This window comes from Balaenoptera physalus (assembly GCF_965194825.1).
Source record: "Balaenoptera physalus genome assembly, chromosome: 16".
Taxonomy (NCBI): domain Eukaryota; kingdom Metazoa; phylum Chordata; class Mammalia; order Artiodactyla; family Balaenopteridae; genus Balaenoptera; species Balaenoptera physalus.
The window spans coordinates 24001915-24015500 of NC_138898.1; the positions used below are offsets into that span (position 1 = coordinate 24001915).

The 13586-nt window shown below is 39.5% G+C and overlaps 1 protein-coding gene and 1 long non-coding RNA gene across 3 annotated transcripts in view; both read left to right on the forward strand.

Annotated features, from left to right (window-relative positions):
• The window catches only part of LOC309645408, a 191169-nt gene that overhangs the window by 46774 nt on the left and 130809 nt on the right, over positions 1-13586 (forward strand). The gene's annotated exons all lie outside the window — the stretch shown is intronic.
• Positions 1-13586, forward strand: part of UQCC1 (ubiquinol-cytochrome c reductase complex assembly factor 1) — a 96162-nt gene that overhangs the window by 41021 nt on the left and 41555 nt on the right. For both annotated transcript variants that reach the window (XM_082430348.1, XM_082430349.1), the window contains one exon: positions 9693-9801. In XM_082430348.1, coding sequence (XP_082286474.1) covers positions 9693-9801 — 109 coding nt within the window. The remainder of the gene's footprint in view (positions 1-9692; positions 9802-13586) is intronic.

Here is a 13586-nt window from a genome sequence, read left to right on the forward strand (position 1 = left end):
ATGGCATTCATATCCCACCAAATATGCCACCTGTGCCACTCTCGTCTGGTACCACTACCACCATCACTCCCTCCCCTGCAAGAAAAAATTAAACTATGTAATAGAAATTTCAGGTCTTCTGCACAAAGTTTTCTCCTGCCTAGAAAGTCCTTTTCCTTCCTCTCCACCTGACAAACTCCTATTTTTTGTTCAATATCCAACTCAGATATCTCTGCTTTGAAGCCTTCCCTTCTCTCTGAAGGCAGAGTTATTTCCTCTTCTGAGTTCCTTTAATATTTTGGTTACCTTTCTTATAGCACTCATCACATAACATTTTTATATTTTATCATATACGTGTCAATCTTCCTTGTGGATGGTGAATTTATTGAGACCAAGAATTATTTTTATTTTCGTTTTGGAGAGATATGAAAATGAGATATTTCTTCGGCTCGATAAATCTTGATTAAATAATCTATGGCCTCAGATCTGACTTGGCTCCTATGGCAATTGGAAGGGTCGGTGCCACTGCCTGTTAGTGGGGAGAGTGGCAAAGCTCTGCGCCTACTTAAGTTTCCCTGGGGGGTGAGATGTATGTAGGTAGAATTTATGTTGGTGTTCTAAGTATTAATAGATTTGCAGAGACCCCCATTTTAAAATATGTCATGGAACACTAGTATGTTATAGATGCAGAAATTAATATTAGAAAATGGAATGGAATAAATAAAATTAGAATATGCCCATGATGGAGGTAGAGTGGAGAGGAAAATGCAGTTTGTATTTTTAAAAATTATTTTAAAGTCAGGTATATCATAAATACAATAACTACTAGGCCCTTTACAGTACTATTTTAAAAATTATTTACTTATATTATCTCACACATTCTTATAACTGCTTTATTCCTGTTTACATGAGAGATTAAAGACTGAGAGCAGTCAGAGAGCTTGGCCACAGAACTAGTTAGTACATGGTAGACAGGAAATTCAAGTATGGGTCTGGCTAACTTTGAGTTGCTTTAAGTTGCTTTCCTCATTGGTAACTAAAACTACTGAAGTATCTAATTAGATAATTATTTATTAATATGAATAATATTTAATATTAGTGATACTATTTATTACTTAGTTAAGTACCTGCTTATTCTTAAACATAAATCCATAAAATTACAGCATTTGTTTTCTAATTGAACCTACGGTATGCAGCAGATTTGTTCCCTGCCCTCATAGGGCTGAGGGTGTGGGAGAGAGACCTGAAAGAAGTCATTAATAAAATACAACTGGGATGGGTGCTGTGAGAGTAAGTGACAGGGCTCTGTGGGGGAAGAGGGATACATAACTTAGTTGAGGGGGTGTGGCTCACTCAGGGAGGGCTTCACTGAAGAGATGACATTTAAACTGACCCCTGAATAATGAGTAGAAGTTAGCAAGTCAAAGAGTGGATGAAAAAGGATTGCAGGCAGAAAAAGCATTGGTGGGGAGGGAGTTTAGGAAACCAGCAGAGCCCTTTTTACAGATGAGCTTTTATGCTCAGCCACAGTGTATGAATAGATAAAAGGATTGCTAGTTGGGTTGAAGAAGTGGGAATGACCTGCTCACTTCAGGTCTTCCCAACACGCCCACTGATAAGGGACCCTTACGTAGCTCCCTGGAAACTCAGAGCACAGTTTAAAAACCGCAGATCTAGTCCAGCTCCCTCATTTTACAAATGGGGAGATGATCTTGGCGATTTTAAAGGATTTTTCACAGGCCTCTTTATCCGTAATGGAGGATCCGAGGCTCAAATCCAAAACTGACTCTGCGAACTGCTCCTTCTGCAACACTTTGCTTCCTGCGTGCGTGTCCCCTTTCGGTGGTCGTGGGATGAGAGTCTGTGGCCCTGAATTTGAACTGCATACCACCGACCAGCAACTGTATGAAACTGTGTTTCTTAGCATTCACTGTGTGTGTCCTGGGAGAGGCAACAAGTAAACCTGAACATAGTACAGGGTGCCAAGGGCCGTGTTTGATAAGCAGACATACAGATCTTTTGGAGCACGGGGAAGGGAGGCAGCCTGGGGATAGTCAAAGAAAGCAGTTGCATTGGCCCTCTGGGGTCTAGAACTAGAGGACATGGGGTCTTGAGGAGTTATTAGCAGAGGAAGAATTAATTGTAAACTACTTTTTAAGATGTCCCAACTGAGAAAGAAAGGTGAGAGGATGATCACTAGAGGGAGAAACAGGATGGAGGGGGGAAGCATTTTGTTATTTGTTTTTTGTTTTAAGATGGGGAAACACTGGAACATTTTTATAAGCCTAAGGGAAGAAGCCTCTGGGAACGAAGAGAAAGAAGTAAAGTGTGGAGGTGGAAGGGGTTGGAAAACAGACTGGGTCCAGTCTCAGTCCAGCCAGAGAACCGCCCTGGCAGACACTCCTGGCCTTTTCAAGAGGGCTCTTTAACACCACCACAGCAGTTCTGATGTAGCTGTAGGGCTTTCGAGCTCATGCTGGATTCCAGCAGCTCCAGACCTGCTGTATATGGTGAGCCCGGGCCATGTGCACATCCTCTCTCTGCCTCCCCCAGCCAGAGTCGCTCTGTTTAAACACACACACACACATGTAGCTTTTTGCCCAAACCAAAGGCCTGTGCAGCATCATTTTACCAACATTGCACAACCTAAGAGCACTGGTACCTGCTCCCCAGGAGCTTGTTCGTTATAGTGGATGTGACAAGCAGGCCACAGGCCAGGTGTAGCTCTTGGAGGAGGCTCTCTGTCAGGTGAGATGGCTTAAGGAAGTGCCTTGCCCCACTTGTCTGTTTGCCCACAGACTGTCCTGTGGCCCCCATGCTCCCCACATAAAGGGTAGGCTTGGTGGGGAGGGAGTTTAGGAAACCAGGTGGAGATAGCCATGCACACAGCCCCAGGAAAGGGTCAGCATGCCAGCTCACAAATAAATAAACTCATTCATTAGCACACTGCTGAGACTTGAGTGTGGCCATGTCAGCTCTGCTTTCTTGGCCCCAGCCGGTGGCGGAGTAAGGGAAACAAGCTACGTGAAAGTCCCTTTGGGATTCCTTCATAGCAGCCAGAGTGACACACCTGCCCAAGTGCCCACTAGTCTTCATTGAATTCAAAATCAGATCCTCTCTGAGCGGCTTATAAACTGCCATGAGGGAGAAACAAGGCCAAAACACAACTGGCATTGTCAGAAGGCCCAAGCTGAGCAAGTGAGACAGGATGCTGAGAGCTGCCAGGACATGGCAGGAGGTCAGAGTCAGGAATAACAAGAATTCTTCCCTCCCAGATTTGGGCAGAGAGGAGAAAAGCGTGGCTAGGAAACTCTCCTTCCTTTGAACTCTGCAGGCAGTGTTGTTGTCTTCCTCCAAGTCTGACCTAGCAGGAAGAGGCCCTTGGAGCTGTGCTGTCACAGGATGGGGGAGCAGTCAATACTGATACTGCCCTGGGAGGCACTGTGGCTTGAGGGAGAGAGGGGGAGCCCAGGCTTCACTCCAGCTCCCCTCTCCTTCACTGAGCAACCTTTAGGTACTTAACCTCCTCAGAGTGTCAGTTTTCTTTCCTGTGAAATGGGGACAGTTATACTTAGATGGTGATGTACATTGAAAGAGGTGGTGAATGAAAATGCATCTTACAGTGACAAGTCTCATATTAGAGGACTTAATAAATGGTAATAATCATTATTACTATTTGCCATAAGGCAAAATTTACATCTTAGCCCTTTATATTTTGAGACTCCTAGTGAATGAGTCTTTCTTCCCTTTCCCCCTGTCTTTTAGATATTAGAGAACCATCAGACTAGGGTTTGAACACTCCTTTTTTTCTTTACTTTGCTAACTGGGTTATTGCTTTCCTTATATGTAAAAGAGATCAGTATTATTTATGAGGCGCTGGAATCACTGAGAGACACGGACAGTACTGTGAAGCTCAAAACCTCAATAATAAACTGTGGGTTAACAGCATCATCAAACTCGGGAGGGGCAACCGGAATTGCTCCTAAACAGAGAGTAGTTTATGCATAGATTAAGTCTATACTCGGAGTAGGTACTAAATAGATACTTGTTAAATGAATGATTAAATTAATTATTTAATACAAGCATTTTAAAATTACTAGATTGTCTCTTTCTAAAAAGACTAAAAAATAGACTTTATTTTTTAGAGCAGTTTTAGGTTTGAGTGGAATATTGTCTCTTTTTAAAGTTTCTTTTGCATTCTTAAGGGCAATTTTTATTATGTTTTAGCATTGAAGTCTCCCCTCTCCCCCTTCCTCTTCCCCCCAGAACAGCTCTGAAATTATGAAGTAGCAAATTAATCAGTAGCAAAATGTAACTTGACCTCTCAACATTTAATTTAAGCATTTATTATGAGGAATGCATCCATGATGTAAATTGAAGTAGAGCTGTCCTGATCTTTTATTTAAACCTAGTATTCTCAATTGTGGAATAGTTTACTTAATGACTCAAACATATTGTATGGGGAGAGCCTGTGACACGTGTTGGCTTTGTTTTGTAGTGGGTACCAAGACCATCAGATCTTTTTTGTTTACCATTTTGAACTTGTTTTACTCATTTTCTTTTCACCTTCCAACATACTTTAACCTATTCTGGATCATTCAGGAGGTCCTGATAACTCTTATTTAAAAAAAAAAAAAAAATTATTTATTTATTTATTTACTTATTTGGCTGTGCTGAGTCTTAGTTGCTGCGTGCCGGATCTAGTTCCCTGACCAGGGATCGAACCAGGGCCCCATGCATTCGGAGCACGGAGTCTTAACCACTGGACCACCAGGGAAGTCCCGGTTCTGGTAACTCTTAACTGTATTTTGCCAGGCTGCCTTCTTTGAGTTGTACTCGTAGCTATAGCCTCCCTGTTGAACTGCTGTTGTGTTTGTTTTAAATACATTTTTAGGTTCTTTCCTTTTAGTCTGCCAGCAGTTACATTTTGCTGTTGTAGGTGTGTTTGCCTCAGGTTAGCCAGTCTTTTCCCTTCTGATATTTTATTTCTAATATGATGCTAGTTTTGAAACTTAAATTATTGCCCTTGTGAGGATTAAATGAAAAACAAGGTAAATGGATTCTGGAAGGTTCGTTCTAGTCATTAAAGAGGCAGAAAAACAGTATAACTCTGGGATCGGATTATTAGGGTTCAGATCTCAGCTTTGACACTTAAGTTTTGTAACTCTGGGCAAGTTACTTCTCAAAGACTCAGTTTCCTCAACTATAAAGTGGGGACAGTAAGAATACCAGCCTCCTATAGTTGTTGTAAGGATTAAATGAAATAATGTATCTGAATCACTTAGCACAGTGCCTGGCACATAGTTGTGTTAGCTGTTAATTGCAGCACTTGTCCATTTTTGCTATTAAAGGGTTGTTTTTGCTTTCTTCCTATTTCTTAGTCTTATTAGAATAGGAAAAAATTGCCAGATAAGCTGAATTCAGCCTAGATCAGATGTTACCCTAACAACTGCTAAATAAATTACTACAACTCTATTATCCTAAAAAGGGTCTCACTGGGGTGACTGTGGTATCTGTGGATGAAACACAGAGTTGGAGTTGAGATTTCTTCACCACCATCCTTCTGTAACAGATTGTTTTTTCAACGTAAGAAAAGTGTATGTAGAATGCTACCATTGTGGGAAATGGGGAGAAAAGGGAAGCTACTATTTATGTAAAAAGAGTACATATACACTAAGTTGGTATATATATAGATTACATGTGGAAGGTTTCCTAAGAAGCTGCTAACTGTGGTTGCCTTAGGGAGAGGAACCTGGTGATTGGGAGATGTGGGTAGGAAGGGGACTTAATGTTTTTTTTAACATGTGCATGTATTATCTATTCAAAACATTTACTAAACAAAGAAAGAAATAGACTGAACTTGTAGGCTTCAAGGTTAGGTACCCTAAGAATTGACCTTCAGCTTGATCTGGACATTCCAGGCAGCTGACTGTCTAAGATGTGGGCCCCAGCCTTCAGCTATGCTTTTTCCTTGAAGAGGACAAACACAAAAGTTCTTCACAACAAGATGACTTTTCTGTCCTTAACTACCTAGAGAATTTGATTCACAAATTCAGGACAAAAATAAGTTGAGCCTTTAGTTAGCTGAGTTTGGTGATGGTGGATGAATGGACAGCCCTGTGGATCAGAATCTTATTTTCCCAGTAGAACTCATGGTTATCTTCAGTACACTTCCTGTTGATGAGAAGACTGATTGTTTTGATTTTATAACTTTAACTATGTGAGATGAAATTTACTGTAGAACTTTATATTTGATAGTGTTTTCAAATTGTCATCAATTGTCTACTGAACTAATTAGGTACGGTGTTTTAGGAATAATTAGAATTTGCCCTTCTTTCATTTATCAGGCTTGAATTTATATTTTTTAAACTCTTAGTATCAGCAAAATTAGGTGCAGGTTGCAGCAAACTTTGCTGTTGCATTTCTCTCAAAAGGTAGATGCACACTTAATTTAAATTTCTGGATCAGACAATTGTGAATACCATAGTTCTCCTGAAGTAAATATTCACCAAATTTGTCATTTTTCAGCCTTGGAAAGAAAGGGTTTCCAGCTGGGAAGAAAGAAAGGGTTAACTTCTGAGAGACTTATCTGTTCTTAAAGCCAAGGTCTTATTACACCCCTAATCTTATTACACCCCTTCTTCCTGAAAAACATTCAGTGGCTCTCCTTTGTCTACTGAGTGAAGTCCAGACTTTTAGCATGACATTTTAAAGCCCTTCATGACCTTTCTGGTATATTTTTCTGTTTCCTATACTTCCCTTCCACAAAATCTAGGTATTGTCCCGTCCATGTGCTGAGCTTTCCGCGGCCCTGTCTTTGCTCATAATGTTCCACCTGCTGGAAATTCTCTTTATCTTTTATCTGTCCAACTGCAGCTCACCTTTCCAAGCCCCAGGTACAATGTTTCATTTTCCTTGAAGCTTTCCCTGATCCCACTCAGCCAAGAGTAATCCTCTCAAACTCCATTGCACTTTGTGTTCCTCTTGGACGGGTACTTACTGCGTTCTCTCTTAGGGCTCTTGTCTCCCCTAAGGAGACTAACTGCTCCTTGGAAGCTGGGCTCTTGTTAACCATCACTCTAATCTCCGCACAGTAGGAACTCAATTTATGTCCATTGAGTGAATTTAGTATCAGTCAGCATCTTGAAAGTATCTTCAATTTGCTTTACCTTTTCAACCCAGATAACCATTTGACTGTAAGCGCTATAAAACAAACTGCTCTGAAACAAAAAACACTTCACTCCATGTTGATATAGTTAGTAAGTTTATGGTCTGAGAAAATCTGTGCCTTTTAAACCTCAGAGGGCAGGTGTATTAACAAGCTACAGAATTTTCATATAAATGAAGAATTCCATTACCTCACTATTGCTGTTGATGAATTGGCCTCTGACGACACTTAAGCATCAAAACACACAGCGTCTTTTCAGGTGGAGAGGCTAACTTTGGTTAACTTTAAGAAAAATCTTATGAAAAAGGACTGTTGAACTTTCCCCAGTTTGTTTCTGCCTTGGAATATGCTCTATATCATATAAAGTGGCCAAGTCTTTTTCCATGACCTGTTTTTATTGTCACAAAGTGTTATTTCTTAGGCACTAACTGGGTTCAGAGGTTACAAATTTAGAATCACAGCATCAGCAAATCCCGAGGTTGGAAGGGACTTTAGAGATCGTGTAAGTCAGCCTTCCGTCAGATAGATAGCTGAGTTGCAAATTCTCTACTTTTTGAGGTCATCCATTACATTATTCAAATCTTCAGAAACTCCCCTATTAGAAAGCTTTTACTTTCAACATTCAATGTTGAGTAGTTTTTCTCCCTCTGTGACCCACCCATTAGTTCTGATTCTACCTTTTGGATAAACAGTCTAATCACTTTTCTGCAATATTTAAGGCAACTGTCCTGTTTTTCTCCAGGTTAAATATCTTCTGATCTTACAACTCTTCCTCTTGTCTCTTAAAATATAATGTTCAAAACTGTCGACAGTATTCCAAGTAGAGTCTGACGTGTGCTGAATAGAACAGAAATCTCACGTTGTACATGAAGATATTATATTTGCATTACTGTTTCTAAAATCACATTAATTTGGGGGGCAACCATATCATCTTCTTGACTCCCCTTCAGTGTATACTGTCAACGTAAGCCTGTAAGGCTTTTTTCACACATAGGTGGGCATGACTCACCAATCCTGTACCTCTACAGCTGTTCTTTTAGACCCAAGTGCAGGACCTTAGATTTATCCCTGTTAGATTTAGCCCATTGAAACAGTCTGTTGAAGTATTTTTGGTTCATGGTTGGGTCATCCAACATATTTGTCTTCCTGCCCAGCTTCTTGCAATCTACAAATTTGATAAGTATGTTTTCTTTTCTCCATCTTAGTCATTAACAGAGATGTTGAGGCAGGCCAGGCTGGAATCATTCCATTGGACCTTACTATTGCTAGTAGATTTAAATGGGCAGGATTAATTGTGTATGGAGATAGAATTGTCGGTTTAGACTGAATACTCCATAATTATAGTAGGAGTTGTCTTTTAGGTGAGTAGTCCTATTGTAGCTGCTTAATAACTATTTAACAAGAGATAATAGAAATACGTATGGTCATAAGAATGAGATTAGGAACTAGCTTGGAAAGTTGGTGACCCTGTTTATATTCTTATGTATAATTAAATATAATATTGTATTTATTAATTAATAAAACATAATATAATTCTTACATTCTTATGTAAGGTCTTAAGCAGAGAGCATTCTGGACTGATTAGAGGCAATGTGGTATAGGGGAAAGAGCCCTAAACTTGGCCCTGAGATGTTTTATTCATTTATTTATTCAGAAAATATATATTGAGTGCATACTATACTTAAGCCCTAGATATACAATGATTAAAAAAAACCCAAAAAAACCCAGACTTGATGTCTGCCTTCAATGGAACTTACATTCTAATGGGGGAAACAATTTGATAATTATACAGATGAAATCATAATACTTTCTGTCATCTATATTCTGGACGGGTACTATCCAACAGAAATATAATGCAAGTCACACATTTAAAAGTTGCTAGTAGCTCCATTTAAAAAAGTGAAAAGAAAAAAATGAAACTAATTTTAATAATAGGTTTTCTTTAACTCAATATACTTGATAATATTTCAACATGTAACCAATGTAAAAAATTTGAGATATTTATATTCTTTTTTCCTGAACTGGATCTTTGACATCCTAAACTTATACCACATCTCAGTTTGAACTAGCCATATTTAAGGTGTTCAGTAGCCACATGTAGCTAGTGGCTTCCATATGGGACAGCTCAGTACTATACCCACCTTTATAGACTGCTCTATGGTGTTGGGCAAATCATCTTCCTTCTTTAGAACTCCTGTTTTCATCAGTAAAATGAAGGATTCAGACTTATCTTTAAACAACTAAAAGTGGTCCCTTTCATGTATGAGGGAGCCTTCTGAGGTGCTCTAAATAATCTATGTCTTGATGTGAGTGGTACTTACATGGGTGTATATTATATGTAAAAATTCATCAAGCTGTACACTTAAGATTTATGTACTTTTCAGTGTCTATGTTATAGCTCAATAAAAGATTTTTTTTAATCACTTCTAGTTTTTTGATTCTGTGCCCTTTGATAAAATCACTCAGATGAGCTGACTTTCAGTGGAAATGTGTGATATGAAAAATGCAAACAGCCAGTAACTCTTTATGTCTTCTTCCCACCCAGGATGTGTCTAGTCCGAATGAAGCAGGAAGGCCGGAGTGGGAAATACATGTGTCGTATCATAGTTCATTTTATGTGGGAGGATGTTGAGCAGCGTGGCAGAATCATGGGGGTAAGTGAGTGCTATCAGATTCTGGTCCTGGAAAACTCCAATGAGGGATTGCCTGACTTCAGTTGAAGTTTTATCTGTTCTAGAATGGCCTGATGTCAAGTGGTAATTCACCTAGAGTCACTTCTGCCTCTATGAAGACTGGCATGCTACAGACACTTTATTTATGTATTTGCACACATTATCATGATTTGTCAATGTGAGTACATCCTATGTACGGAGATGGGATTATTAAGTCCAAATCATGGTGATAGGAGAGATGGATTTGGTGAACAGATAAAATCAAATAATAATAATCCAGTTTTAGGACACTTTGCCTTTGATACCAGTTCAGTGTGTCAGTTCACAATTAGTTTGGATGGAAAGACCCTGGCATGGGGCCTGCACTGTCCTCAAGAACTTAAAAACAAGCTTCTTGATCACTGACAACCAGAATACTTCGGCAAGGTATCTACTGAAAAGGTACATTGGTATATTTAATAACCTGAGAAAGGAGAATATGTAGTATGTATATAACAGAATAGAAAACCAAAACCAAAACATTAGGATACAGTTGGTTATATAAATAGTAATCTCTTCCTTTGTGTATATTGTGTATTTTGTGTATCTAGACCGTGTTTTAGTAGATTGTAGTTCCTTGTTTTTTCCCATATCATTGCCTCCTAGCTTGGGAGCATCTAAAGCCAAACCATCAGACAGGGTCACAAAATGGGTTAACTTGGTTTCTTTCATTACAGCTCAAAGTTCCGTGGTTTTGCGTGTATATATTTTATCATATATGATATCATCCTCTATGCACTTAAATGCAACTTTTTTTTACTCAACAGTATATCTTGGAGATCTTTCCATGCTGCATGGGAATTAAGTGGGAGATCTCCCATGTCTTACTTTTATCTACTATAATTATTTTCACACACTTCCTGTGTTATTGTCTGATGGTATGTGCTCACTCTATGTGTGAAATTATAGTCTTTGAGACTAAATCATGGAAATGATGGTTGCCTACTGAGAATCTGGATTGAAGGTATTTTCAGATTCTCATGACTTTGGAGGGAATGCGTATATAGAAAGCACAGTAGACATGGGTTCATCTTTAGATAGCTTCACTGACATTTACATGCCTTTCTCTGGGACAGCAGACCATTAGCATTTCTGTTCATTCTAAGAAGATGATAGCATATTTCAAAGTTTTAGCTGCTGTCATCATCATCTTCGTCATTATAATCATCTGTTTTGGAGTCAGTATTCACCTGTCTTTGTAATTACACTCTTTGCTTCCTTCTTCATTTTTCTCACTGTCATACCTTACTGCTGTTTAGCTGCCCAGAGTGGGATCAGCAGTCTTCAAGCTTATTCATCCAGCTGAGTGTTCCACATGCCCTCAAGTACTTACTACCCAACTCTGTGGCAGCTCACAGTGGATATACAGTAGTGCTGGCAGTCTCAAATCATCCCATTTAATGATGACCAATGATACCCCCTGGCCAGCCAAAGCCTCGGCTGACTGCCATGCAGTTACACAGTAGTTCTTCTATGAGTTAGTCTGTTTTCTTATCACTGTTGATTAAACTCTGCTGGAAGTGGGACCACTAGAGCCATGTGGACCACAGCTGTCCCCAACCTGAATAGCTTAATGAGTCATAGGTTGTCAATTCCTGGACCACAGGAACCTTTTACTCTACCCCACCTCCACCCCCAAACGAATTTCCTTTGGGACCCACATATATATATATCTCCATCACAAGGTTCAGCAATTTGAACCTTCTCCCATGTTACTTTATAATGTCCCTTCTACTTGACTGTATGCTTTATAAAGGCAGGAAACCTGTCTTATCCAGTTTTTTGTTTACACAGTAAACATTGGATAAATAAATACTTGTTGAATGAATGAATAAATTGAACTTCAGCCTCTGAAATTCTGTTTTAAAGCCAACTTATTTGTCAGATAGATCATACTCCGTTTATTAGTCTCTGGTCCAGGTGTACATCAATGCAGTCCTGCAGGAATTAGCCTTTCTTTTTTTTTTCTCCCATTTTATCCAACCATTTTTTTCTATCTCAATTGTTCTACATATGATGCTGTCCTATAGAGAAGTGTGTTAGACCAGCATTTCTCAAACTTTAATGAGCCTACAGTTCACCTGGGGATCTTGTTAAAATACAAATTCTGATTCAGTAGGTTTTTGGTGAGACCAGAGAGTCTACATTTCTAAAAAGCTTTGGGTGATGCCACTTCCACTGGTGGGACTGGGTGGGGGAGGGGCAACCACACGTTGACTAGCAGGGTTTCAGATGATCCATAATGCTCCCCAAGTATAGACTCTTAAATTTGTCTTCGTGAGCAGAAATGCCAAGCTCAAGTTTAGTTACAAAGACTATAAATAAAAGATGATTTAAAAATAATAGAGGGACTTCCCTGGTGGCTCAGTGGTTAAGAATCTGCCTGCCAATGCAGGGGACACGGGTTCGATCCCTGATCTGGGAAGATCCCACATGCCGCGGAGCAACTAAGCTGGTGCGCCACAACTTCTGAGCCCGCGCACCTAGAGCCCGTGCTCCGCGAGCAACAAGAGAAGCCACCACAGTGAGAAGGCTGTGCACCACAATGAAGAGTAGCCTCCGCTCGCCGCAACTAGAGAAACCCCGCACGCAGCAATGAAGACCCAACACAGCCAATAAATAAATAAATAAATAAATTTATAAAATAATAATAGAGATTTGAAAGAGTTGGGGAATTAATATTATTACGTTTCTGTTATAACTGATTTGCTCCTCCCTTTCCAACCTCATGCTATAAACAGACACCCTTTATACAGGCAAGAAAATTATATATTAGCCACTTCTAAGTTGTGAGTGTGACTGTGTGTGTGTAGAGGGGACCTCAGTCTTTGGCGTTTGTACAACCTAAAGAAATGAGAAGGTTAGGCTGGAGAAGAATGGCATGTGGCTGGAGAAGAGTAGCAGCCAGAGGGAGTCAGTCTGGCCTGGTTCTGACCCTGGCTGGCAAGTCTTTTCTCTTCCCCTTGCTTCAGTTTCTTGGTTAAAAAAAAAAAAACTTGGGGGGCGGGTAGCTACATGATTTCCAAGTTTCTTTTCAGCTTTGAAAACCTATGATGTGAAGGTGGTAATTTGCAAATCTATTTCTGTGTTATTTGGCATCTTTAAGAAAACTCATATAAAAAGTAGAATTTATAAGACTGATCAATGTAGTGGTGATTTTTCTTATGCCAAAGAATTCTTAGAGGCCATTACTTTACTTGAGTGGATTTGTGTGGGGAAGATTGAGAATGTGAATTAATAACACATTAGAAATTTGGATCAAGAAATCCTTTGAAATTAGAGTTCCAGTCTCATTTGGTGGGAAAATTTTCGCTTTCCAAAAATTTGCTTTTTATCAGCTTTTTAGGAGCTCAACTATTGTGAAAAATATGGCAGCCTCATATATCATCAGTGAAGCTGGTATAAAAAGTAAGTGTTAAATTTGAGGTTACAAAAATCACATCAATAATTTAGAGTGTTCTGACTTAAAAAAAAACATTATTTGGGATTTAAACATATAAATTAGCTGTGGAAATAAAGTTCATTATATCACCTCATCTGGTCTTGTTTTATTTCATTAACTGGTTCTTAAAAACCTTTGTGAGCTGAGTTGCAGCTGAAGAGGTTGGAGACCATTTTTCCTTGGGCCCTTGCCTCACTCCTGAGTGTTGGTAAGAGTAGAGAACTAAGACTTGACACAGCTGTAAAAACAGACAGCGCCTTTGGCCTCAGCACTTTCTCCTGGTGCA